Here is a 27,139-nt window from a genome sequence, read left to right as displayed (position 1 = left end):
AAGTATTTAGAAGTTGCCAGTAGAAGCTAAACTTTGAAAAACATGAAGTCATTCTTGAAAGGGTTCAGATTTGTTAAATATCATGTGAACAGCCACCTATTTCTTGAAGCTAATGTTAGTATGCCTCGGTGGAGAAAATACTGTATAGATGTTAGCTCACATATGAAAGAGGGAAGCTTTTGCATGCAGACAGGGGAAAGTACTGTTGCTGGTTTAGTGTGGCATTCTGCTCAATGCATGTTTCATCTTTTTATGTGAGTCTTAAATAGAACCTTTTGGATTTTTCTCTTTCAGAATCGTAATGAAATAAAAAACGGAGCGATCCTTCGATTAACAACATCTCCAGTGAGTTACTGTTCTGTTCTTCTCTTCCCTTGAAAGTGAAGATTTGATTAGTAAATCATTGTGAACTGACGTATGTATTTTTAAGCTTTAGCCACACTGTATCCCACAATCCTCCTCTAAAGGAGGATAATGGTGTGCTCACAAGATGACTGCGTTGTTCTCTTTTTTTGAGTTATGGGGGCAGGGGTGGTATCTCTGAGTGACATTTGGTGATAGGGTTAACACAACTGGGTGGTTTTTGTCTCCCACTTCTCTCCCACTGGGAACAGCTTTCATGTCCAAGATAATCTCTGCTCCCCTGCTGTCATTGCAGCCTCACTCAAGTTGCTCCTTTTCTGCCCAAGAGAAAGGGCTGGGAGTTGAATCACAGAGAGCTCTGCTGGGCAGCTCAGGTCAGAGCTTTCCTGCTCTCTGGGTTTCTACTGAGTGAGCAGCAACTGTAATGTTGAGATTTTACTGTTTTCATTTTATTTTTTTTCAACACCACCTCCTTGCCAGCTCCTCAAAAAGCATGGCAGAGTTGCCGGTTGCCTTGTTAATGGCCTGTTTTCCTGCTGACTTGAGCAGTACTGTTGCCACATGCTGAAAGCCACTATTAGTCCCAGAAGATGTATGTCTAAGGCAGCAGCAATCCCATTTCCTTGCTGACAAATGTAGTGTGCCATTAAAATGGTTTACCTCTTCATGGTGGTGTTCTAGCTTCTGCAGATTCAAAGCATTCTTATGGCCAAACTCTGCCACCCTGTACTGCAGCTCATTTGAACAGGTAAGATGGAGCTGTGGTGGTTTAACTTTTGGCTTTTGTTGAACCTGTTAAGAGTGGGGTTGGTTACTCTGCCATAAAATGTGAAAACTTCTAGATGGAAGCCACACAGAGATTATAGATGTGTTTTTGGATGTATCACTTTTCAGCTAGTAGGGCCTAGGCACATGGTAAAGAAACAGAGAAGTGTATGTTGTCACTAGCTTCCCAGATTCTCCAGGCATCATGTGCGTTTCCACCCCTCCCCAGCCTGCTTAACCTGATGATGGCTTATAATGGACTTAGGAGGTGACTGAATTTGTACGCAGGTTTGTGTATAAGTGGAAATTGAAGAAGCCAAAAAGGAAACATACACATGCCTCAAGTTTTTAAATAAGTGACTGCAATATTAATCTACAGGAGTGTAGCTTATTAACAGAAAGCACTTCTAAGCAGCAGCCAGCTGGGTAAAGACAAGAGATTTCTGTTACCATTCATCATCTTTTTCAGTGGCCGTTATATACAGAGCTTTAGAGTCATAAGAATAAACGATAGTTTAAGACCATGGTTCTGTCAGAGTCTATGTGGCTCCAGAGCCTCTTGCCATATGTCACCAGAACAGCCTTTTACATGGGGAAACCACTTGCTGGTGGAGTAAACCCTATTTGGTGAAACTTCCTCAGAAACACAGCCCCAGCACCAGCTCCTAACCTTCAGGACTTCTTAAGAACAAATATCCACTCCACTGAAAAAGGGCTATCTACTGCCCAGACTTGGGATCTCATGAAATCAAAACAATATCTGTGGTTCATCAAGAACCAATGTGGTTCAAACGCACTGCATCATTCTTTTGTGTAACCACAGCATGCAGCAACAGCATGAGATGACTCATGGAATCCTTCCCTGTCTCAACATCCATAACCAGTTACACCATGCAAAACTGAAGAGAGGCTGTGCTGCAACTGATCTGTGGAAATGGCTGTCTGTCTGTCTTCATGATCACTTGTGCAATTGGAAACGTGACCTACAAACACAAAAGGCAAATTTTGGATTTAGAACACTTTCTGCTAATGCCTATGGGGAGGAAGGTGGGGCTTTGCATAAGTCTTTGTTCTGCTTGTTCTGTTTCTTTGGTGATTTGCCTTAGGGTCAGTCAGCCAAGACAGGGGCCCGTAGGATATTGAGGTATTTATTACCTGTTACCTACCAAATTGTGGACCACTCTGGCACTGGCCTGCGGTTATGAGTGACTCAGCCAATCCTGTTAGAAGATACTTTCTAGTCTTCAGCGTTGATATTTATCCCTGAACCAGTGTTTATTTTCGAATTTTCTGGCTTTTTAGAAACTTTTTGTTAACTTTTTCCCAGAATCAGCAAGGTAGTTTGGGAGGAGGTTTCGAAGGACCAGATTGGTTTTTGTCAGATTAGAGAGTATTTGTATTCTTTAAATAGACATAAAATGAAGTTCTGCATATTCCCACCCTACAATAGTATCTTTGCTTTTAAGGTACGGTCGAAGTGGTCATCATAGAGGTACCTAAAATAGACAGATTAAAGACTTCCAAGCTGTGGGTTTTAGACTGGTGACCCACACAACGCTTGTCATTTATCCTGAAAAGCTAACAGGCCATCTGTTTCCATTTTTCCTCTGAAATTGTGTAGGACAGCAGCAGTAGTTGGAGGAGATAATGTGAAGAACAGGCTGCATTATATACTCCTGCAAATTAGGAAAGATGCTTTCCTAGCTGCTAAAGCTGGGTGGAAAATGTTTTTCTCATCCTGTGAAAATATTAAGATTCTGAAATTTTTTTTCCCCCTTTTTTCTCTATCCTACACCAGTATAAAGCTGAAACTATCTCCCCTTTCCCCCAGAAAAAGAAAATCATACAAAAAATGCTCTTTGAAGAGGTGGAGGAATTAGAAAAGAAGGAGAGGAAGACTGAGGGAAATGAAGAGGAGCCACGTATGGATTATGCAGTGTCAGGGATGTGTCCATGTAGTTCCAGAGAGGCTTGAGCTGCCTACTTTCTGGCTATTGTGGGCAAAAAAAAGTGTCCTGAACTTCACAAGTCTTTTGAGGAAACTTTTTTTCCTTGAAGAGTTGAGAGGAATCTTTTTGACCAGTTCAGAAAGCTGCATGAACTTAAAATGATTTTGTAGTTCTTAATTTTCATGCAGCTTACTACCATGACAGCCAGTAGTCTGGCTATACCCATTCACAGTTGCATGTCATCAGTCACTGAAAACTGGGTGAGAAGGATGAGATGCAATCTTTTTGAATTCTGTTGGCGTTAGCCTCAGATTGTGTATTGCTCATGTACCCAGAGCAGGTACTATTAAAGATTAAAAGGAGGGAGGGGAAAAAAGGTAGTTTTGTCTAGAAGTAGTAAACCAGCATTTTTGGGTTGGCTTTTTTAAAACTAGGATTTGAAATCTAACCCCCCAAATCTAAATGTTAAAGACTCTCTCTTTTTTAATCTCAATTTTTTTTGCATGTGTATGTAGGGGCCTTTTCTGAAAATCATTGTTAATATTGCAAGGGCAAAACTGCAGTTAGGGTGTGCTGCTAAAGCCATTATAAATGCTTGTCTTCAGAGATTTACAATGTGTCTATTTTAAACTTGAGTTAAAACTTTGCAAATGCCAGTCTAGGCCTGGTGGGAATTTGAACTGCTTCTTTGTATCTGTGGGTCTGTTTGCTAAGTTTGTGTGATTCTCTGAAAGGCTGTTTTTTCTAAACAATGCTATTTTTTTCCTCTATAAACCACTCGCCACACAGACACTCTGTTTCCTAGGAAACTTGAGTACAGATTGAATTTCTCTCATATTATCTTTGTTCCTGTATCATCTTTCTTATTTATTTTTAACTTCTCCTATCATCTTTCTTAACAATTCTTTGTGCTATTGTGTGTTTTTGCAGTTTTCCCTGATCTGTTTTCCCCCCTTGTCCATTTGCATTTCTGAAGGGGCTCATCAAAACTTTCATATGCAACATTTCTTTGTATTTGAACATACCTGACAGTTGAAATGCCAGATTGCTATTGTCTGTTTTGTGATAAACATATTCCAGTGGATGGTGGGTAGGTGTATAAATAAATGAGCTGTAATTGCTCCTGAGTGTGAGACTGTTCTGAAAGGACAGTTGTGTCCTGCAATGCAGCAAGCAGAGTCCAACCTTTTAGTGTGTGGAACTGCGGGATTCCTTCGATCAGATCCTGCAAATCCTCATTCAAATGACTAATCATTTTGAAAGGATGCTAAAACACTGGGAAAATTAAACTGAAGGAACTGCCTCTTTTTTTTAATTTATCGGTTTTCAAACAGAACTGATTATTTGAACACTCGCTGTTTATTTGAAAGTAGCTTCTTGTGCATGTAAAAAACATGCCTTGCTCATGAACTGTATACCTTAAATGCTGAGTCAATAGGTAGCCTTTTCTAATGTAGTATTTATGGTGCCTGATCATTTGCTTTTGTCGCATGTTTTTCTTTGATCCCCTGGTTGGAGATTGGTTGAGTTCTCAAACCTGTAAGTCGTTTGTAGGCAGCTGTATTAGCATTTCTAGCATGAGCAATCATGTAAACAGGGGTGTTCATTAACAGTCATCATAGTATTTTCCCTGAATGCTGTTACAGATGAGAGCAACATGTTTTTTTATTTATATGTGATCTACACAGACAAGGAAGTGTAGAGGTTTTTTTAACCCATTTCTACTTATGCATCTGAATTCTCTATCTTTATGTAAAGTTTGGGGATCTGGTCTGTAATATTTAATCTACAATTGCTTTAATATGTGCTCAACTGTCTTAATGTTCTTGAAGTTCAGTAAATGCATAAATATTTGCAGGTCTAGCCTATGATTGTGATTATCATGTAATGGTGAATTAGTTATTATTGAACCTTATACCAGGAGCACTGACCATGGAAGTCAATGAGCCACTTTTATATTTGTCTGCTCGTAGTACAAGAGAAAGATTTGCGAAGTGGAGTTGGTTTTTGTCTTTTTATAGATAAAGGTTTAATCTCATGTTTTCAGGTTTCCCCTTTTGAATAGTAAACAAAAGGGATTGTTTCAAATGCAGCAAGAGGAAAATTGCTTCTCATTCATAAGTGGCTACTGATTGCATAAACTTATTTTAGGCATATTTACATAATACATATGGCTATGCATCTGTAATGCTTTTATCATTGATTTGGTACGTGACTCTAGGCGTGACCATTTCCTGTTTCTCTGTTTCTTCCTCCTTAATTGTGTATAGTGATTACGTAGCACTGCTCTGCGTATTATGTTTGCACAGGGCTTTAGATGTAGAAATTGTGCTTGAGCATGAATGTAAAAATGTTAACAATTAATGTCTTTACTAATTAAAGTGGAATCTCATTGCTTACCTGGCATCAGACGCTAGTCAGCCTTGCGGGATCTGTTGAATCTGGTTTGTGTATAATGATGATTATGTAATGTATCCACTCCTCCATTGCTTTCTGATGTATATGCAGTTGTAGGTGAAGTGGCAGTAACAAGCCAGAAAAAGGCAGCAGTTTAAACCACCACAGTGTTAAATTAAACCACAGAAATGCACCTGTTTGGTTAGTACAAAACTGTATTGGGTAGTTGCAGAACATTGAGTAATGTGACTAACTTATCTACAGGGAAGACCAAAATACTCGTATTTTATTTGCTTTTTGTAAAGGATAAAGAGGAAAACTGATTACATAACGGCAAAACAGCAACTTAAATCAGTGGTGCAAGTTTCTTCCATAGCATGTTAATGTTTGGTGGTGGTTGCATTTGGAATCTGTATCCTCCTTCCTGTCCTTGCTCACTGCATTTTGTATTCTGTACAGAAACCCTGCATACGTCTGGGTTATAAGTTGCTTTCAAAGTTTGCACAAAGTATTTGGTGGCAAAGAAATGATAATTTGATCAGTAGAATCCCTTGTTAGGATGATCTTGGGATTCCTAACCTCCAAATGGCTATTTCAGTCTCTAAGCAAGTCACATCTTGGATTTAGGTCATTAGTTTTCTTTTTAAGCTGACAATCTCATCAAGCTGCTCCTTTTAAGCACTGCTACTCCCTAAGGGCAATCTTTCTGGCTGTCCTTGGAGCAAGTCATTTAAGACTAGACATGCAGCTTATGCCTCTTGACAGCCTTTTGAAATGCTGGGGCTTCAACAGCACACATTTTACAAGCTTCCTGTCTTCCTTTCTGAACAGGAGAGCAGTTAATGCTGTCTTTCATTTACTTGAACAGCCGTGTTTCTGCTAATTCCCTCATAACGGTTCTCAGTTGGGCAGGTTTTATATATTTATTTATTCTTACTGAATGATATTTCAGTAAAAGCAGAGACATGGCAGCTAGCTCTGCTGTTGTGTTAATGAGCTGTGCCCTCTGTCCATCCACTGATGGATTGTAAATCATTAAAATAGGTCCCTGGTAAGCACTCGGAGCATATTTCATCTGGGTTTCATTTTTTAATGCAGTCATAAGTGAGCTGTACATTCCATAAGCACGTATGAGTGCTATGGCAACAAGAACTAGGAGGCTTGTGAGAACTGCATGGTATTCACTGAAGCAATGTTTTCACCCATCAGGCACTTGTGATGACAACAGCCAACATTACTTTTCGTCATGTTTCCAGTGAGACATGTACCAGCACTCTTGCTGAGACAAATATTTGTTTACCCCTTTAATCAAGATCTGCTCTGCCATTATCAGTTCTTTTCCAGTAGTATAAGGAGCAAGGTTTATCGGATGCAGTGTCTTGCAAAACTTGTTTAATGTAAGAAAAGTATAGCTCTGTAGAAACTTTGCTGATGGGGCATTAGCATTGGCCTAGTCAGATAAAGCCTATGGTGTTAGTAAGCTCTCTTTTATGTGCTTAAAACAGGGCTGAATCACTTTTGTATCAGAGACATTGCTTTTTAGATTTTTGTGCTCTGTAGAGGGGACCAAGCTGTCTCTGATCTAAGATTATGTTTTGGTTTTAGTGTGGTGTATTTCAAAGATCTCACTGACTTCCGAGGAAAGAGGATTAACGTATCTCTGGCAATAGGTTGGTCCCGCTCATGCTGCTGTTCTGCAGTGTAGGTGAGCTGTTAATGCATGTCCCTGTACTGGTGTTCTCTGTTTTAGTGAGAGGTAGGGTTAGCTCTTTCCATGCTTGTAATGTGCTTGCTGCCCAAGTTCCGCCCACTCAGACTTACTGGTTGAGCAGCTCAGGAGAGCTGCTCAGTCACACTGAACTGGGTGCTTCATTCATCTTTCCTACTTGTTTCATTTTCACTGAGTCCAGGAGCTTTCAGAGGACCCATTTCCCCTGAAAAGCTGGAAGACCTGTATCCTTCAGTAGGCAGATAGTGGGGTCGGTAACTTCCCAGAACCATAGCAGGTGGAAGAAGGCATGTGCACAGATCTTAATGAGCTTAAGGTTAAATTTGAGCAACCATTTCCAGAGTTGGGGGAATGCAGCTGCTATGGTGGTATTGAAGATTTTCCAAAGTGTTTATTTACTGAGATGGGCAGGAATTCAGAAGTTGCATGTATTCTGAGAAAGAGTAGTGTTTTGAGGATGCTTTGTATCTCTGAGTCTTCCTGAGTTGTTATAGTGGGGAGTCTAGAGTAGAAACAGCTCAATGAAGGAGGTCGTTTGGTGAGGTAGGAGTTAGCTGTTGAACTGCTGGTTCGGGTAATAATAGTGGTTGCTCTGAATTTTTGTAGCTGATTATACAGGAGTACTTTAGCAAAACTTCCTTCACCCTCTCTGATGAAGGAAAAGGGTTGGAGGAAGTAGTCTGTGGTTATCCTGAAGTTGGAAGCTAGTGGGATCTATTTTGATTTCTTCCATAGGCTTTGGCAAACGATTTAGCCTACCAGCTGCTTAAGTTTGAGAGAATATTCTTTTAGTACCATTTGGACAGACATTGCCATTACAGAGAGACCGTATAAGCCATTGTTTCCCCATTACAACTCAAACCTATTGATAGAGTAAGTAACTACGGTGGCAGGAAAGACCTTTCGGATGACAGGATTCTGCCTTTTTATAGATAATGTAACTGCTATGGCTGCACTGCCCAATGCCTATGGCATAGAAAAGCTCAGGACTAAAGATACTCTGTTTCTTTTCAGTGGGTCTTAACAGAAGATGTTAACCACAGTCATACTAACTAGAAGACACTTCCTCCCCATACATGCTCCTCACCACATAGGTTCTGGCCAAAAGCTGATTGGAGATGATGTGTTAATTTTTCTTTGTGAAAATGGGAAGAAACAAACCTTGCTGATCTTGGAGGATATTGGGACATTTAATTTATTAATGTTTGTGCAACAATGTTATGTAGATAGGAAGCTGTATCTGTAACAACATGGTGGTGGTTTTTCCTGTGTTCCCTGTTTAAGTGTTCACTTGCACTAAAAATGTCTACTACTTCAGAATCTTGATCTGCAGAGATGACCATCTCTGTGAAGAGTATATTCATTACTTGAACAGAAAAGGAATTGTCTGTCAGCAGAGCCTTTTCTTCTATTTTTCTTCTCCAGCTGAGAAAGAATAAGCATAATCTCAGAGAAAATATCTCTCAGCAGAATTTACCATTAATTTGGTTTCCTAATGACACATAGCTTCTCATTCACCTTTCATTCGGTGCAGGTGTCGTGGTTTAACCCTGGCCAGCAGCTAAGCACCATGCAGCTGCTTGATCACTCCTCCCCACCCAGTGGGATGGGGGAGAGAATTGGAAAAAAAAAATTGAACTTGTGGGTTGAGATAAAGACAGTTTAATAGGACAGAAAGGAAGGAAATAATAATAATGATAATAATAAAAATAAAAGGATTGGAATATACGAAACAAGTGATGCACAATGCAATTGCTCACCACCTGCCAACCGATGCCCAATTAGTTCCTGCACAGCGATCCCTCCCAGGCCAACTCCCCCCAGTATATATACTGGCCATGACATCACATGGTATGGAATACCCCTTTGGCCACTTTGGGTCAGCTGCCCTGGCTGTGTCCCCTCCCAACTTCTTGTGCCCCTCCAGCCTTCTTGCTGGCTGGGCATGAGAAACTGAAGAATCCTTGAGTTAGTATAAACACTACTTAGCAACAACTGAAAACATCAGTGTGTTATCAACATTCTTCTCATACTGAATCCAAGACATAACACTATACCAGCTACTAGAAAGAAAATTAACTCTATCCCAAGCCAAAACCAGGACAGCAGGTAAGAAGTGAGTTTTAGGAAATTGAATTTTGCAAGTATAGTGGCGAGGATTATTCTTCTAAGAAGAGTATTGGCTAGCTAGCTATTAACTGAAGCTTTTAGGTATTGTGTTCAGGTAAGTCAAAGCATCACACTGAAAACGTGAGATGTCTTTTAAAGTATTAGTATGGCTAAAGACAGAGACAATTTAATATGCATTATTTAAATATCCCTCTAGCTTTTTATCTTCAGTGTTCATTTTGGATTTCACTGTCTCATCCTGTATTTGAAACATTAATGGGCAAATGACCTAATATGTGTGGATATTGACCTTGCATAAAGATGTATGAGTGATAATATCATAGTGTCATGTGGGAAATAATTATTCCTATGCTCCTTGTAAGAGAGTGTGCAAGTTTTTGAATTGATTGTGAACAAAAGGAAGAGGGTGAGGAAGGAGGAGAAGGTCTGAAGTTGGTCTATACTGATATAACCTGATTAGGACAGTATATGGTCTTCGTTGTTAAAGGTCATGAGAAAAGCATAAACCGAGGAAGTGTTGAGAGGAAAAAAGTGCTGCCGTATACTGAGATTGTCTGATGCAATTTGTTTTATTTTTGTTTCTACTTTTATTGATGTGACACACAAGCTCCTCAAGCCAAAGGCTGTCTTCTGTAATGCTTACATTTTGCCTGAGACAATGGGATATCTGTCTATTGCTCTGCTAATGATTCTGCAACAATCCAAATAATTATAGGTAATAATGGACTAATAAATGAGTAATACACTTTTACAAAAGTAGTTCCTATGTGAGCTACTTACTTATTTCTGAGCGTGGAAGTGTCAACTATTATTAATATTAAACATGGAAATTGCTCATGGTGACGTTTTATTCATTATTGCTATTGTAATGAAAGCTTTTTTGTTGTTTTTGTTTTGTTTCTCTCTTAGGCTCAAAATGCACAGCAGCTTCATGAGAGGATCCAGTCTTCTAGTATGGATGCGAAGTTAGAAGCACTGAAAGACTTAGCCAACTACTCACGGGATGTTACATTTGCCCAAGAATTTATAAACCTAGATGGCATTTCCCTCCTAACACAAATGGTTGAAAGTGGCACAGAGTAAGTATCCTGCTTAAGCTCTGAAGTTCCTCCCATATGGGGTGCTTTCATGTTCACTCTCTGAGTGCCTGTATACAACTTATAAGTTGAATTTCTGTATACAACTTATAAGATTATATAAAATCAAACATCTGAAAAGTTCTGGGCTGCTAGGATAGTATATCCATTATCAGTGAGAATATTTTTTTAATTTCCACTAACAATGGGCTGATGGGGATTGGGGGTAAGCAAAGTAGGAAGTCACAAGTACCTTCTGTGCCATAACGTTTTGGGGAGACTGGTCCTAGTTTCTTCTCTACCCATTGGAATTTAGATAAATCATTGATAGTATATTTAAAGGCTGATATTTAAGTCATGTCATCTGAAAACTGTGTTGTAATTTTCACGTTACTGAGAACATGTGGAGCAAAACCCAATGCTTACTTTATTTCCATTTTTATTGTTTTAATTCTGGCTGAGGTTTTTCAAATGGCAATGGCTTTTAGACACAAAATTGAAAGCTGACCGCTGAAAATACATTTATTCATTACCAGAACATCTTACCAATTTTCACCATTGGTAAAATTCAGGACCATAGTCCTGAGTAAGTGTCTATTGGCTTAATGTGGAGGGTACTACAGAAAAGTATCAACTGGATTGTTGTCCTATTAAATTATGTTCTAACAGTTACTATTTCAAGTAGGCTTTTGCTCAAGTAAGAGTTTTAGTGCTTGCAGTCAGTGTCAACCTCTACTACACGTAAACAAATCAACAATATCCACACCCTTTCCTGAGAGAAGGAAAATGCTTTGAAAGTAGCTTTCTTATTCGTTGGGGGTGTTCAGTCTTGTGGACCAGACTTCAGAAGTCAATTGCTGAATCAGTCCAAATCCCCTCACAAATGAGCTCATGTTCCCTTATAGTGTTAGGGGGGTAAAGCAAAAGTAGTAAGTGGACTTTGAAATGGAACACAAATTGTCTCTGATGACCCCACACAAGATATACTGGAATTTTCCACAGAAAAATTAAGTACTTTTTAGAATTCAGTAGTCGTTAGATTGGGAAATGTAAAAGCATGCTGCCACTGATCCCTGCCTGTTACTGTGGTCAATGGTTTATTGGACTTTGAATCCCTCTTGCCTAACTTCAGCTACATACTGGATTTCCAATAGCTCATGGTTTCATCTTAAGTGTTTTGGGGTTATGGTCTTTATTTTTTGCAGTGATGTGGTCTGTGGCACATATTATGCCACTTAAAAAAAAAATACAAAAAACCTGCTTCTAGTTATCAAATTTGTCAACTTGTCTTATATTCATATAATATTTGTTGTTTAGGGACCAAATTAAATTTAAAACTGTCCTGGTTTCAGCTGGGATAGAGTTAACTGTCTTCCTAGTAGCTGGTACAGTGCTATGTTTTGAGTTCAGAGCGAAGAATGTTGATAACACTGATGTTTTCAGTTGTTGCTCAGTAGTGTTTAGACTAATGTCAAGGATTTTTCAGCTTCTCATGCCCAGCCAGTGAGAAAGCTGGAGGGGCACAAGAAGTTGGCACAGGACACAGCCAGGGCAGCTGACCCAAACTGGCCAACGGTGTATTCCATACCATGTGACGTCCCATCCAGTACAGAAACGGGGAAGTGGGGGGGCACGGATTCGCCGCTCGGGGGACTGGCTGGGTGTCGGTCGGCGGGTGGTGAGCAATTGCACTGCGTATCATTTGTACATTCCAATCCTTTCATTATTGCTGTTGTCATTTTATTAGTGTTATCATTATCATTATTAGTTTCTTCTTTTCTGTTCTATTAAACCGTTCTTATCTCAACCCACGGGTTTTGCTTCTTTTCCCGATTTTCTCCCCCATCCCACTGGGTGGGGGGGAGTGAGTGAGCGGCTGCGTGGTGTTTAGTTGCTGGCTGGGGTTAAACCACGACAAAAACCAAAGACAGGTTTAAGTCGATGTAAACATATGCACACCCAGTTACTGTACTAGTTAAAAAATATACTGAATGGGCAGGCTCACATGTGCCTATGAAGATCAGAAACATAAGCAAATTGCAAGTCACTGCCTCTGTACTTTATTTTGTCATGGATTTATTTAAGTTAAGTGGTTTAACTTACTCAGCTGCAGAAGGTATTTAAACTAAAGCACTTTATTTGCTATTGAAACAGACAGGGAACATTCCCATTTTTTACAAGCATTTCTTTTAGCTGCATCAAGGCTAAAGCAAGTGCCCTCCTCACACTTTGGATGTGTTTGTACTACTGTTTTGCAGCTGTGGGATGGGCCACGCTGTAGGAGACTGGTCTGGATTAAAAATAACTATTTGGGAGGGAAACTACTTAAGCCAGCACCACTATTGAAAGAACTGCTCAACAAATTACACCCTAGTAGTAATTCCTGGCTGAGGGTATAAGTTTTCAAACCACACAGCAGGCTTGTAGACTGGACGTAGGAGCAAAGTCTATTGCTCTTTTTTTTTTTTTTTTTTTTAATGGCTTGTATTTGGAGGGATTTCAGATTTGGCTTTTTAGCTGGTGTAATGTATCACCAAAGATGCACTGATCAATCTACCTGTCTAATCTATTTATCAGTGTTTCTGCCTGCGGGGAGAAATGCTATCTAGTTTGGGCATTGAACAAAGACTTAGACTGTGAGAGTTTCCAGCAGCTTCACGTGTTGATGAACTCTCAGTAGTCACTGCAGTCTTTTCTGTGTTCAGCAGCCTAGATGTTCTGCAGCTTCTGAGGGGGTCTGCAGGTCGGGTTTTTCCAAGTCTGGTTTTGTGAAGGGAGTTGTAAAGCAAGGACATCTGTACTACGCTGTACATTCCCTTCTGGTTTTATACCGTGCGTCACTGGCTGATAAATACATATTTAATAAAACTTGAGATTTAATGAAAGGAGCAAACCCTAATATACACAGACTTAGCAGCCTAAGCCTGCTGTGGTGCTGCTGCTTTCCTTTCTTGTCTGACTTCAAGCTATTGATCCTGTCCTCCCACTTCAGGGTCTGTAACTCTTTGCTATTTCAGCACGCTAAGCCAACAGAAAAAACGACTTCCTCAGAAGAAGATTTTTGGTTTGGTTTGGTTTTTTACTTCATTATTACAACAAAACAGTTTCCTAAAATGGCCTGTGAGTGAGCAAGGTGTGTGTGGGAGGTGAAGAAGGGTAATATATGGAGGAGAGAGTGGGACAAGGACAGCCAGCCATTCGAGCGCCCTAGGCTGTCAAGGAAAAGCAACTGGAGTCAGTCAATTGTCCTCCTATGTTTTCTATTCCTGTTTTTGCTTGGACCCTCTGCAATACCATTAATAAGAGGTCCCGCAAGATGCTCGCTGAACAGGCAAAGCAAGCTGAAGGCCTCCTTGCCATTAGCTCCCACCCTGGGCTGTGTACCCTCAGCAGGGTGGCCTGGTGGGCTGTGCTGCTGACCAGGTCACCAAAAATGCTTCAAACCAGAAAGCTCTTTTTCCTCCTTTTCCCTGCCCCAGTACCTGCCGCTTTCTTTTCCCCAATGGTATTTTTAGCTCTGATCATTTTGGTGTCCATAGGTGGACCTATCCAAATAATTATATTAGCATCACAAAGTGGGGACAGTATTAGAGGAGGATTGAGCAGCTAGAAATTTCAGGGAAGGGCAGAAACTTCTTTGATGGCCCAGTTTCAGAACAGAAAACATTTTGTAAAGATACATTTAAGATATATCTTCACTGTGGAGTTATTTTACCCACCTTTGAGTTACTGTTGTTGAGCCAGCCTTGCTTGAATGAGGCTATGACGCAACCATACAGGTGAGACAACCCTAATGGATTGGCGCTGCTAAGAGAAGGTCCAGCTCCCACCCTCTTCTCCCATTCCTTGTGAGTTAACCCCCTCTCTCCAGCCCAGTCTTGCTTCCTTCCAGAGCCTGGTTCTGGTGTCCAGATGCTTCATAAAGCCAATCCAGCTTGTTAACTTGGTTGCAAAGTTTTGCAGTTAGTTTTCTGCTTGGTTTGGGACTTGAAGAAGCAAGAGAGGAAGCGGGCATAAGTGGATGCAGAAAAGACCCTTTTTTGTGGTTACAAATCATTATATTGGCCTAGGTGCGTCATTGAGCCACAACCTGAGAGCAGTCATGTTGTGAAATAGCATGAGAGTGCCTGTTTCTGCTCTGGTATTGCAACCTGGAGACTTGGCACTAAGACTCTGTGGGGGTCAGAGGGGATGGGACATACCCTGTGGGGTGGCTGCTGCTGCGCTGCAAGGAGCCCCTCTGTGTGCTTTCCCAGCTGCCTGTGGGTTAACGCAGCTGACGACAGCCCTGCATCAGTAAGCCCAGGCTGAGTGGTGCCTCTGTTCACGGTGTGGTGCAGCTGTGCTAGAAATCGATGAATTTTGTTAATTCAAGCTTTATTCTCTATTTTCCCCAAAGGGGCAGGCAGTGCTCATTAAAAGTACCATCATGCTCAGTGTAAGGTTGCTCTGAGGTTTTCTTTGCACGTGGGACTCATGTTAGGGGCAGCTCTTAAGTTATAATTTGAGCACGTAATTAAGTTTTAGTGGGCAGCCTCTGGAAAGTGAGACTCCAGCTTTTTATATAACTTTCACTGAGGAAGAGGCCTATGCTTTATTTATAGTTGGCTTTATTTATTGTGCTACTTATTATTTCAGTGAAGCTGATGACTATAAAAGTACAGTGACCAGAGTAAGAGAATGTAAATCCCTGGGTTTCTAGTTACCTCTGCTTCATTTTGCTGGTGATGAAAAGAAGTAGTAATATAAAAAGTTGACAAGAGCTAACAGTGTTTCCTAGTTAATTTTCCATATGTTGTATTCCTGAATATTGAAGAAAATTAGAATACATTAGAGAATAGCCTTTCCAGCTTCTTACTGTTAATATAGCTTGAAAAATAAAAAATTGAGGGAGGGTTTTTTTTTATTTTGCATATGTTTTCAAAAGTGGTTTCAATACTGTGTGTAAGTACCGTAATTTGGGCCAGATCTCCTTGAGTGCCTGCTGCTTAGAGCAAAGGAACTGTAGACGTGTTGTGTACTGGGACAAAGCTATAGGGGCTGGTGGTAGGCAGATTGTAGTTTGCATGGGGCCCTGGTGAAACGGAGAGTGCATCCTGTCTATATGAATATATTTACATTGGCAGAGATGCAACATGTTTTAGAAACTGTCCACATGTATCTCAATCCTGTTGATTGAGATGGCTCATCTTTGTTTTTCCTTCAGGCTCATTCTTGCTTCCAGAGCATGCTATGAGTATCTTATTAACTGAAGAAAAAAAAAAGAGAAAAAAACCCCCTGTTTTTATGTTTATTTTTAAGGTTCGGGTGACCTATATATTATAGCAGAGACTGCAAGATGAGTTAGGTCATGAAGAACTGGTAAATGCTTATTCCATTTTATAATTATCCATGATGTCCAATTGTTTCTCAGACTCTGCATCTGTATCACCAAAGAGGGGTGTGGGTGTGCACACACACACAGTTACTTACCTTTTAAGAGACTTTTCAGAAAGAGATTTCCATAGAGCTTCTAATGCTAGTTTTTCGTCTGAAGCCCAGTTTGTGCCTAATTAAGGGGAGTTGAATATGCAGTCCATCTGGTTGGATGTACAGACAATGTAAAAGGGAAATGTAAGGGTGTGCTGCTTCTGCTCCCTGCCCAGAGTGCAATGCCTTAAAATGAGGCAGAAGGAGAGCAGTGCTAGAGGTCCTAGTTACCATAATGACTGAAGAAAAATGTGTTTAGGTACCAAACTGGAAGAAACGATCATGTCTCCATCTGAGATAATGTAGTTTGCTTGTTCAGAGCTGTATTCCAGAGTCTAGCCCCGAATTAATATTTCAGAAAATCATGGCTGTATAGATAGTTTTACTGATGTAGAAGATGACTGGTAAAGTTATAGTGGGTTTTTTTCTTGATGTATCAGAAGAGTCGTGTGACTGGGACAGACTCTCAGCCTCCCTTAAAAGGAAAAAAACCCCCCTCATAGTCCCTTATAAAGTAAGAAAAGGAAAACTTAAGTCACAAACCATAAATACTGAAAGACCAAAGAGTTAATAAAAGGAATTTAAATTTATTTTTGTCATTACCAGTAATAATAATAATCTTGTGACTGCGAGGAAAAGGTCTATGCAGAATTTTCAGTATTTTTTTTTTTAATTGGCATTATCACGGTCTCTGTCACTTGTCATTTGGCTGAAATAACATGCAGTTTTTGAAAAAAATTGAGACTATGCTAATCCTAGCTGTCTTGGCAGTAACCAGAATTGTTTCTGCTGCTGTTGAGAAGGTTGTTCTTCAGCGGTCTGCTTCATCAATATGGCTGTGCTGAGCAGCTTTACTGTAGTACAGCCGTGGCACAGGAGCATGCTAGTCAATGCTGCTCGGACGTGGTTGCAGATAGCCTGCTTTTAATTTTAAGGGAGTTGTAATTGCTTAGAGCACTGACCGGAGAGAAAAACTTGCTTTAAATTGGGATGGTTGTTAAATTTTGTCATCTTTGTATTGGAAATAATAAATGCAACTAGATCAGGTTCATATAAGCTTCTAAATAAAAGTGTATTTGCATGGTTTTTGACTGTAGACTAAGAGGAGTCTTCTATTGAACACATGCAGTTGCAGAGTTGGCTGCTGTACAGCTGGAAGTCTCTGAGGTGGCAATTGTGCATGCTTTAAGGACAAATTGTATTGTTCAGTGAAATTCTAGCTCTTGGCTTGTCTTACGGAGATAATACTGTATACCAGCCCAGTGGAAAATGAAGACAGATTGGTTTGGAGTTTTTCCGACTTTAACATGCTTTTTGGGACAGTTGCTCACATACCTGCTAATGGTTTTTTCCATCCCAGTCTGATGAGTATTTCAGTAGTGCTGTCAAAACACTTAAGCAGCCCTTGCTCACAGCCACTTGTTCCTGTCCTGCTTCATCTGAAGGGTTATGCCAGTACTGTTTGTAGCAAGCTGGACTGGAAAACTGATGTAGACTATTAAAGGTGACAGTAAAGGCTACTTTTAATACAATATTCTTTAACCCAGTTCAGTTCCCTGACTGAGCTCACAGTGCTGCCCCAGAAAACAGTTGTGCAAGCACAACTTGCTGGGTAAATGGAAAATGAATTTTCAGAAGATATGAACAATGCTAAGCTAGTAGGTCTTTGCCACTAAATAAAGTAGTCCTTTTCCACCCTTCCTGGCTACTGGCTGTGTAGTACCTGCTCCCTGTCTTGGTCACCTCCAATGTTTGTCTGACTCCTCAGTGATCCAGTTCAGTTTGCTAATCTGTCAGAAAATAAGCTAGCCAATGGAGGGAAGAAAATAATTTGTATTTTTGGCAGCACTGGGCTGTTAGACAGGCTCAGCCATTCCTGTGAAGCTTCACCTGAAAGCATAGGTTACTTAATTTGACATTGCTGCCAAAATCAGTTCTTGTCCAATGGGCATTTTACGCAGTCTTCATTTCTTAGTGCTTCTGTAATGTCGGGAGAAGGTGACTATTGTCTATGAGGCAAAAATTCAAAAGAGTATATAAAAACAGGTAATCCTGTTAGACCACTGTGGAGACGGTAAAGACAGGAGAATAAGAAAGGGCTGCAGCCCCCTCTTTCAGTGCAGTTCCCATAAAGGAAGAAAGTGGAGTAGGTTTTCTTTGTGGGGTGGCTTTGTTTGTTGGTTTATTTTTCTCCTGCTTGCTCTATTTTGGGTTTGTTTTCCCATCAAGTCTTCAGGCTTGCATTCTACCCTCCCTCTCAGCACAAACAAGTACAATTTCTTGTATATCCTTTATGTATGCGTAGCACACACTGTATGTTTTACATAAAAGCCTAATCGTGCAAGATTGAACCATCAAAAATCACATCTTTGGAGGGAAGAGAGGGAGAATTGCTGCTCCTTGCACTCCCCCTCATCCTAAATGCTTTTTCTCCAGGGTTGTTTTTCTTACTTTGCTTGTGTTTAAGAATATTAGCATTTAAATGACCCCTGCTAAGTGGTGATATCAACACCTTGTTGACAGGAACAGGGAAGAGGAGAGGAGACAGTATTACTGGGTTTTGTTTGGCAACCACTCTTGTAAAATGGGATAAAAAGTAATTCCAGCAGTGGATTTGTATTTCCAAATGTTCTTCAGAGTACCAAGCTGGGCAAAACTAATTTTTTGTTTTGTTTTGTTTTTAACTCCAGACAAAAGTGTAGTATTTGAGGAACCAGCAGAAATAAGGAGAAGAGCTTAGAATCTCCACTTCTGCGACTTTCCAGGATGTTTTCGTCTCTTGCACTGTGGTGGCTGTGGGATGTTGTAGTGGCTGTGAGGAGTGGGAGTGCTGCCGCATAGCTGCTTAGTAATTTTGCAGATTTCATCCAAATAATTTATTTATTCAACCTCCTGGCCAGAGTGTTTCCCAGACTTCATTTGTATGTGATAGCCACACCTGATACAGAAGGAAGCCAGAAATATGTACTCCTGTGTATTTGTCTTGTCATATTTCTAAACACTGCCTGTTATCCAGAATGTGGACTATTCTTGTGTTTGCCTGAAAAGCAGTAGCCAAATACCAGTTTAATGTGATTAGCAGGTCCTTCATCCACCATCCCATCAGTTTTTCTGTAGAGGAGGAAGTTTTTGTGAACATCTTCCACCTTTGCTAATAATGGCCCTCACCGGGGCCATACTGCATGAAAAGCTTTTGTCCTTAGTGGTATTTTTATCCTACTCTGCATGTGCTTAAACAGTGCGGGCTCAGAAAAGTTGGTTGCAGTGAAGTGGTGCGACTGCTTTAGCTCTTGGCTTGGTTAACTCTGGTGGGTCCGTGCTGGCTTCCACACTGGGACGACATTTTAGTTGTTCTCCCCAGTGCAGACAAGCCCTTACTGTGCACTGGGTGTTACCCCAGCTGGGGTTTAGATTTGGGGTATCTTTGGTCCTTGTATAGCAATTTTTGACGTGAACAGATAGGAGTTGACCTGGTCGAGTCCTTGCTAAGCTGGTGTCTGCTGGAAGCTGCTCGTGACATAACCTGCAGTATTTGAGTAAGTATTAAGTCTGTGTGGTTTGGGGAAGTCCAAAGGGAACTGCTGCTCCTTGGGATTCAACTGGAAATGTATCACAAAGTTCCTTTGAGGCCAAACAGGGAATGTGTTATGGTAGCAAAATGTCTAAACCGGTAACTTGTTGTTATTGTTTATTTTGCATTATGTTGGCATTTGTTTTGAGATTTCTCCCTGTATAAAAGATGCTGTCTGTTTTTGTCATTCACCACTCTAGTATCTGAACCTTTCACAAACACTATTTAATTTACCCTCAGAACGATTGTGTTTTGGCCATGATTTTGTTCCCATCTGTGCAAGTGCAATTGAGGGATGGTTTCTTAAAAAAAAAAAAAAGTATTGAGCTAATTACAGTGTCTAGATCAGTAAGGCTTTCAGCATTTTTGACCGTATCTGTGGTAATTCACCCAGGAAGCATTTTACAGAACTGTCTGGTTGCTACCACATAGTCAGTGCTCTAGAAGAAACAGCAGTTATATATATATATATATATATATATATATATATAAAGAGGAAAGCTGGTGAAGGTGGCAGACAATACTTGTTCCTTTCCAGGATGACTTGCTGGAAGAGTTAGCTTGGCTACTTCTTCAGTGGTAACTTTAGCATGGTCTGTGGGTGAATATGAGAGGAACTCCTGCTCATGCCAGGTCCTTCTGTATTAGGTTTTTGGTTTGATAATGGGGTGAAAATAGCACTCACACCTTTAGATAACAGCTCCACCTGTTCGGTTGTAAAAGTCTATCTATAATCATCCTGTACCATGTTGCTGCAACATTGCGTGTCCTAGATTGGTTGCTGCTCTTACCACACTTCCCAAAACAACGGAGATTAGTAGAAATTATTCTAACACAGTGGTTATCTTTCCTCTCAAGTCAAAATTTGCTGTCTTTGTATTGCTTCACCAGAAAATTCCTTTATGATTCAATTATTTCTCCATATTATTCTAAATTTATATTTTCTTGTACATTGCACATCTTCTGACCTCAAGTTAACTGATTGCCAGTTAACTCAAGATAGATAAGAGTTCTGTAAAAGCTAAGAGACTCGCTGTCTAAATGTTTTGTTCTAGGACTCAGATGTTTGTTCTTTAATCCCTGGGCTCAGTCATGGAGAAAATGCACCTGATTATAGCCTGTTGTGAAAAATCTGTGAAAAATCTCTGACAAAACTGCGTTTGCCCTTTGAAGTGACACCAGTTTGCAAACACCACGCTTGTTTCTTTTTGATGTCAGACAGGCACAACACCAATTCCAAGTTTACTTGTTGCTTAGCCAAAGCCATGGATGAAAAGCAGCTGTTTTAAAAACTGGGCTCAGAAGGATGCTATGAAGTTTTGCCGGCATGTGCTGCTGCATAAGGTTGCTTGGATCCATGCACATTTGGGAGATGACAAAACTCATTTGTGGTGGTGGTTGTTCTTGTTAGGGTTTAGCAGAGTCAGGAATGACATTCTGCTGAAGTTGGGATCTCCTACTGTGGGAAATGCTTTGAAGTTTTCTGCCCCTAAAAGCATGTTGAGGGTAATTTTCTCCCCTTTTCAAGGTGCTCTGATCATCAGGGTGCTTTTTGTTTACTCATTGTTACTGGCTACACAGATAGCTGTTGTAGCATGAAAGAATCAAAGCCGTGAAATCCCAAGAACAAAATCTTGTCACTTTTCTCATTTGAGCTAGGCTGTAGTCCAATCTGTGCTTGGATACATGGCAAACTGTGCCATCATTACCTTCAGGCATGAGTATTGCAGCTCACAGCTAGCAATGAAGGATTTGAAACCCCTGTTCCTGTGATATACTCTCTGTGTTTTCTCCCCTGATGGTTACACAAGCAAGCCCAAAAGCTGCACTCCCTGAGACTGGTCCTTCTTGAAAAGATTCTGTACATAGACTCAAGTCTATTTGGCTTCCAGTTTCCTGAATATAGTAATATGATGCCATAGCTTCTGGTTTACCGATGAGACACAACAGTGTATATCTTGGGGGGAAAAATAGGAAATGCCTAAAATAAAAAAAACTCGTGGGGTACGTGAGACCTCTTGCTGCAGTAGGAGCCAAGTGTTTTGAAAGCTACTAGGAAAGCAAGAGAATCACACTGAAGTTTGGGTGTGTAGCTTGGCCTCTTAGAATCCGAATCAGTAAGTGACATTCTTATGCAGGTCATTGTCTTTCTCAAGTGGGTTGATTCAGCACCTTGGGTCTAGGTATGACCATCGGTGTGTGAATTTAAAGAGCAAAAGAGCTACAAGTGAGCCTGCACGTTCTGTTGGAATAAGACTGCTGCACTGTATTTATGTGTCATGGAGCTGGTGCAAGATAGTTTTGAGTTGTTGAGTAAATGCGACCCTGTGGTTAAAAACCCAGGGTAAATTTTTTGCCTCCCTTCGAAGTCAATGGAAAACTTGTCCCTGACTTCAGAAGGTCAGGATTTTGGTCTGTGTTGGTCCTAACTACACAACAACTTTCAACTATGCTGACAACTCTGACATCAGTATTAGTGATGGAGACTGGAAGTAAATAAAAGAGATTTTCAGGAAACGGACTACATGTCATAGCAACGAGACAGAAAATGCTTAATGTGTAAACCTTCATTGTTTTGTACCAAAGACTTCTTTTACACAAATACTTAACTAATTTAGGATGCCTAGACATGCTTTAATGGTCAAGAGAAACAGGTTTTTGAGAAATCTGATATATTTCCCCTATTAACTGTCTTTTCTCTTCTTTTTTCCTAACAGAAGTTAACACAAGTATTCTGAACAAATATTTGGAATTAATTTTGAATGTTCTTTACCAGTTACTGAACTGTTTCTGTTCATAGCAAATTGTTAGTGATTTACTGCCTCTTACTGTGTGTCTGTCTTTGAATTTTATGAATCAAGCATGGGTGTGTGGGGGGGGTGTGTATGTGTAGGTAGAGTACAGATGTTTTAAAGTGTGTCTCCTCACGTGCAAGTTTTAATTTTGCAGACGATATCAGAAATTGCAGAAGATAATGAAGCCCTGGTAAGAACCTGATTAGATCATCACCTTGCACACTACCTCTTCTTTTGCATGACTGAGTTCAGGCCCTTGTGCTAATCTTTATATGTAAATACAACTGCGCATATTCATTCAGCAAGTCTTCAACCCTCTCTGTTTTCTGCTCTTTGATGCTTGTTAAAATTTTCTGATGAAGCCTTTTTTGCTTTGCTTGTGGAATGAGTGCTTCGTTTCTGTAACTTCTGTAGGGGCTTCTACTATTCCCGAAGTAAAGGCTTTTGTTTTGTTTTTTTTAATTTAAGCAAACAATTTCCAGCCTTCCCCAATTCCCCTCTTAAATTTGTCGGGCTTGCATGGTTGGTAGTAGGCAACTTTAATTGTTGATGTTAGTGAGATGAAAGAAAGAGTCATTGTGCCAGTTTGAATTCCTATTATTTGCTGGTCCTAGGTAATGCTAATTGTTGCAGTTAACTGCATAAAGGAAAGCTGCAATGTAGTAAAGGGCCTCATATCAGAAAGTTCAGAAGCATGCTTATTTCCCTCATGATTTTGAATGGAACTCTTCTGTGTGCTTCAAGTTAAGCACAGGCTTCATAGGCTTTGATAAATTGGGACCCCAAGAGGTACTCTAATATCTTGATTGGCTTGCAGATTTGGCATCTCAAGTATAACTAAAACCCAAGGAAGCAAAAGAAAAATTAATCAGTTAACCGTACATCTGTTACTCTGAGAGCTTGATGTGGTTTATCATGCAGGAAGTGCAGCTCCCTGTCTGAATCCATGATAAATCATACTTTCACAAGTCTGCTGTAAACCAAGTTCTAAAACATTCATTTTTAAATCATTGCCTAATAAACAGATTAGACAGTAAGAATAAATTTGGCAGGAAACTTAGATCCTTCATGTACATTTGCTTTCTCAACCTAATGCAAAGTAACTTGTTTCATAATAGAAGAGTTTAGATTCTGAGGAAAATGATTAAAATGGCATGAGGCTTTCAGAATTCTTGGCAGCATCACGTCTGCTGAGACAAGGTACCGCCTGTGCATTTAGATGGTGGGTTTTTCCTCACTGCTGTGAAAATAGTTCTATGTGGAAGAATAGTTATACTCCTTCAGCATCTCTTTGCTTCTGAATTCTGTTACCCTGTAGGCTTCTCTACATTAAATTATGTGATTGTCCTCAAGACAGTACTAAAATACTGACTTACAGGTGCATTGCACCCTGGTTTTAGAACCTGATCATACTGATCATCTGGCTGGCTTTTTTTTTTTTTTTTTTTTACACAGTTTAGTTTTGTTTACTCATGGGAACAAGGCACTACACATTTTAAGAGGATTCTTATTGATCAGTGTGGATATAGCACGTCAGTGGATACAGTAGTAAAAAAAGTGTATGTGACTAAAGTTTATTCTAACTTTGGAAGTTAAATTGTGCCAGTAGAAGCTTCAATTTACATCAGGATACACAGTTTAGTATTTTGATTTCCATCAGTAGCATGTGAAATGATACCATTAAAATAACACAGATCCTTGAGTTTGGGACTCAAGGTACTAGAGCCATTGGTCAGGACGTGAAACCAATAGTTCTGGAAGCTGGCCTGTTTGTACATTTTGAAGGTAAGGTGTATGCACTAGTGCTCTATGAGTGTAGTTATTGAACAACCTGACTATTTTTCACCCGTGTATTAATGGGAAGAGGTCCAATGAAACAAGAGCTATAACCCCCCCCCCCCGAGCTTGATATAATGAACTAAACTAAAACTTTGCAACCTCCACCTGCTATCTTCTTGACTAAAGAAACATAAAGAAACCAAATGCTAATTAAAAAAAAAAAAGTTACTTTTGATTTACAGGATGATATATTTCATAAAGTGCCAGTATTTCATTTTATCTCTGGTAGCTTGCACATGTTAGCCTGACTTAATTAAATCCTGATTTTCAGAGAAGCCTTGTTTAATAGCTTTCTCTGCTGAAGGAAGTTTTTCTTCTAAAATGTGAGTTTCTTTTTCTCTGTCTTTGCAGTTTTAGGGGTTCCCATTTTGTTATGTTGGCTAATACTTGGATTTTTAAAAAAATATAAATAATTCCCATGAAACAGCTCTATTAATTGACCTTTGCATTGCAGTACTGAATTGTAGTCAAGCCACGCTGATTAGAGAGTGATGTTTTTCCTGTGTAGTTAGTTATTCCTGGTCTGTTAAGAAAAGCTGGTCCACTTAAGGAAATTACTATGAAATGAGAAAAACTAGGAATTTAAAAGATGTGGAATAAGAGAAAAGGTAATTCTAATCACATCTGTGTGAATAACCAGTGTGTAATAGTTACTCTGGGCTAGTTTCCCATGCAGACAAATGCTTAAGGTACCTCAAAGTGGATTTAGTCATACGCCATAAGAAGAGTATCTACACCTGGATTTATTCAAGAATAGTTACAGTTCTGTTTAAAATTCGCAGCTTGTTTTCTTTAATCAGAGTTAATTTTCAAGCTTAGAGAAGCCCTGATACCAGGGTTACAAAGCTATTTCGGATTTTTGGATTGCAAGTGGCTCAAAATCAGTAGGGCTGATCCCTTGTAATGAACGCAGTGAAACTGTACCGCGAAGAAGTATTTCCACGGTGCTTGGCACCATGCAAAAAAAATAATGTGTCAACTGCAGTGTAGCAGTTAAGTGCATTTTCTGTAATAATCTAGAAAAATAGGGGCAGGTGCCCTGCATATTGTTCAGTCATTTTCAGCTGTACTGAGTAAGTACCAAGTAGGTGTGAATTGCTCTTAGTTTGATTTGATGGTGGCTTAGCTTCACCCTTGGAAAGGTTACTTGAAGAAACAAGGCAGTGTAGAAGCAATGAAGAGGAGCCATAGCAATAAAAAAGGTACTTGTTCATACTGTGCTTGCAAAGCATCCTGCTGCATTATCAGTTTTAGACTTACTTAGGTTGTTGCCCCCATGGCTTTTCCAGAGCTCTTGTCCTCTGATGATTAGATATATTCTGCTCCCCTGTTTAAATTTATTCATGGCCATTTATCCTTGACAACTCTAACTTAAAAAGCTGTTCTTACTCTTTGATGTTGACCTCAATAACGTGAGGCCTTTCAGCTGCCCAGTATTAGTCTGTGAGCACAGTTGCTGAATGATAAGGGACTTAAAGTTAACCACTTCCTCAACTCCTGCACTTGGTAGTAGGCTGCTACTCTCTTGTTGCCTCTTGCGCAGTTAAAGTTGTTTCTTTGCTGCCTTCCCTCTGCACGATTAGAGATCAGCTTTGCTTATGTTTTGCCCATGAAAAAAATGCTTTGTGTAAAGAAGTACTGTCTTTGGCTTCTACTCCTAATGGGCTGGTGGCTGTATCCTCGTTGTGACAGACAAGCAACAGTTAATTTCCAGGTTCTGCTATGCAACTTTTACCATATAAAACATGAGACAGTCCACCTAGCTTTATAAAAGCTTATATTGCTTTTTTTTTTTGTTACCTGATGACAGCTGAGCCTGACTAATTATCTCAATTTAAAGAATCATTTAAACAGCTGAATATTTCTCCATCCTCAGTAGCAATAAAATGTTCTTTTTGGTATGTGTGTTAAACATGGATTGAATTTGGTTTGTTTTTTTTTTTTTTCTCCCCAAAAAACCATCTAGGGGATTTGGGTGCTCAAGTCCCATTAATTTATTTCAATAAGAAATCCAAATTGCTTTAGGCATCTTTCAAAATATCAGCCATAGTTCTATATATACATTTGAGGATTACTTAGCACACATGATAAAAAGATGGTTTAGCATGTAGAAATGATACTAGGAAGGCAGGTGAGAGACAGGTGTGGTGGTCAGGGTCACACACGCATTCCTGTAATTTTTATTTTTAGGAAAGAAAAGCTAATATCAAAACGTGGAGGTTTTTTTCTTCATAGTTTCTAAAGGTAAGAATGCAGAAGATTCTTAGGAATGTAAATTAACAGGCTTTGACCTGGTATTTCTCTAAAACCTAGAGATGTGAAATGCAACTGTTGACTTACTCTTCAGCCAGGTGTGTCGGAGGGGTTGAGGTTTACAGACTGTGGATCAGACCATGGCTGTCCATCCATACCGCAACAGCTCACGCTGGGACCGCTGATGGCCTTGCAGACCACAGCTTTCCGCTGCTTAAGAGGCTTTTGCTGAGAGCTGCTGTGGGTGAGGAAGCGCTTCATGACCAGCTCACCCATCCTCACCACAGTGGCTGGAAGAGGGGAGTCAGGCGCCAGAGAATGGGGGAAACTTCACCAGCTGTCCCAGTGTAAGGTGTCCCCACCTAAGAGCCAGTGACCTGAACAGCATTCTGGAGGGATTGTACAAGTAGCTTGCCTGAGACCATAGATCATTAAAATGTTAGTGTTAGTGAGATACGAAATTGCAGTTACACAGTGCACATTTCTGATCGTTTTTCCCCTCTTGCTGTGATGACACACATTAAAAAGCACCTTCGTAAGGAATTATCTTAAAACTATGAAGTCGTTTTGCCAGAGCAGCAAGGGTTTGATATTTACAGAACTGTTGTGCCTTGTGCTGTGGATTAGTCTAAAAAAGATTTTTATAAAGCAAGAGGCCACATTATTTTTCAGACTTTTTCTATGACTAAAACAGTTACTGAGATTTGGAATTAAACAGCTCCTACCATGTATTTTCTAAGATTACTATTTTTATGAACAAGCTTCAATTCCCTTGAAATTTCTAGCATCTATTCTGTCTGCTG

The 27,139-nt window shown here is 40.0% G+C and overlaps 1 protein-coding gene across 4 annotated transcripts in view; it reads left to right on the top strand.

Moving 5' to 3' along the window:
- ELMO1 (engulfment and cell motility 1) overlaps positions 1 to 27,139 on the top strand; it is a 318,707-nt gene that overhangs the window by 77,930 nt on the left and 213,638 nt on the right. For 2 of the 4 annotated variants that reach the window (XM_052792913.1, XM_052792923.1), the window contains 3 exons: positions 295 to 345; positions 10,243 to 10,412; positions 22,399 to 22,434. In XM_052792913.1, coding sequence (XP_052648873.1) covers positions 295 to 345; positions 10,243 to 10,412; positions 22,399 to 22,434 — 257 coding nt within the window. Of the gene's footprint in view, positions 1 to 294; positions 346 to 10,242; positions 10,413 to 22,398; positions 22,435 to 26,308; positions 26,328 to 27,139 lie in introns of those variants that run through there. The other 2 variants (XM_052792931.1, XM_052792939.1) reach the window with 2 other exon arrangements.

This window comes from Harpia harpyja, chromosome 1 (genome assembly GCF_026419915.1).
Source record: "Harpia harpyja isolate bHarHar1 chromosome 1, bHarHar1 primary haplotype, whole genome shotgun sequence".
Taxonomy (NCBI): Eukaryota; Metazoa; Chordata; class Aves; order Accipitriformes; family Accipitridae; genus Harpia; species Harpia harpyja.
The sequence above is the reverse complement of the archived record's forward strand: the minus strand, read 5'-3'. Positions and strand labels throughout refer to the sequence as shown.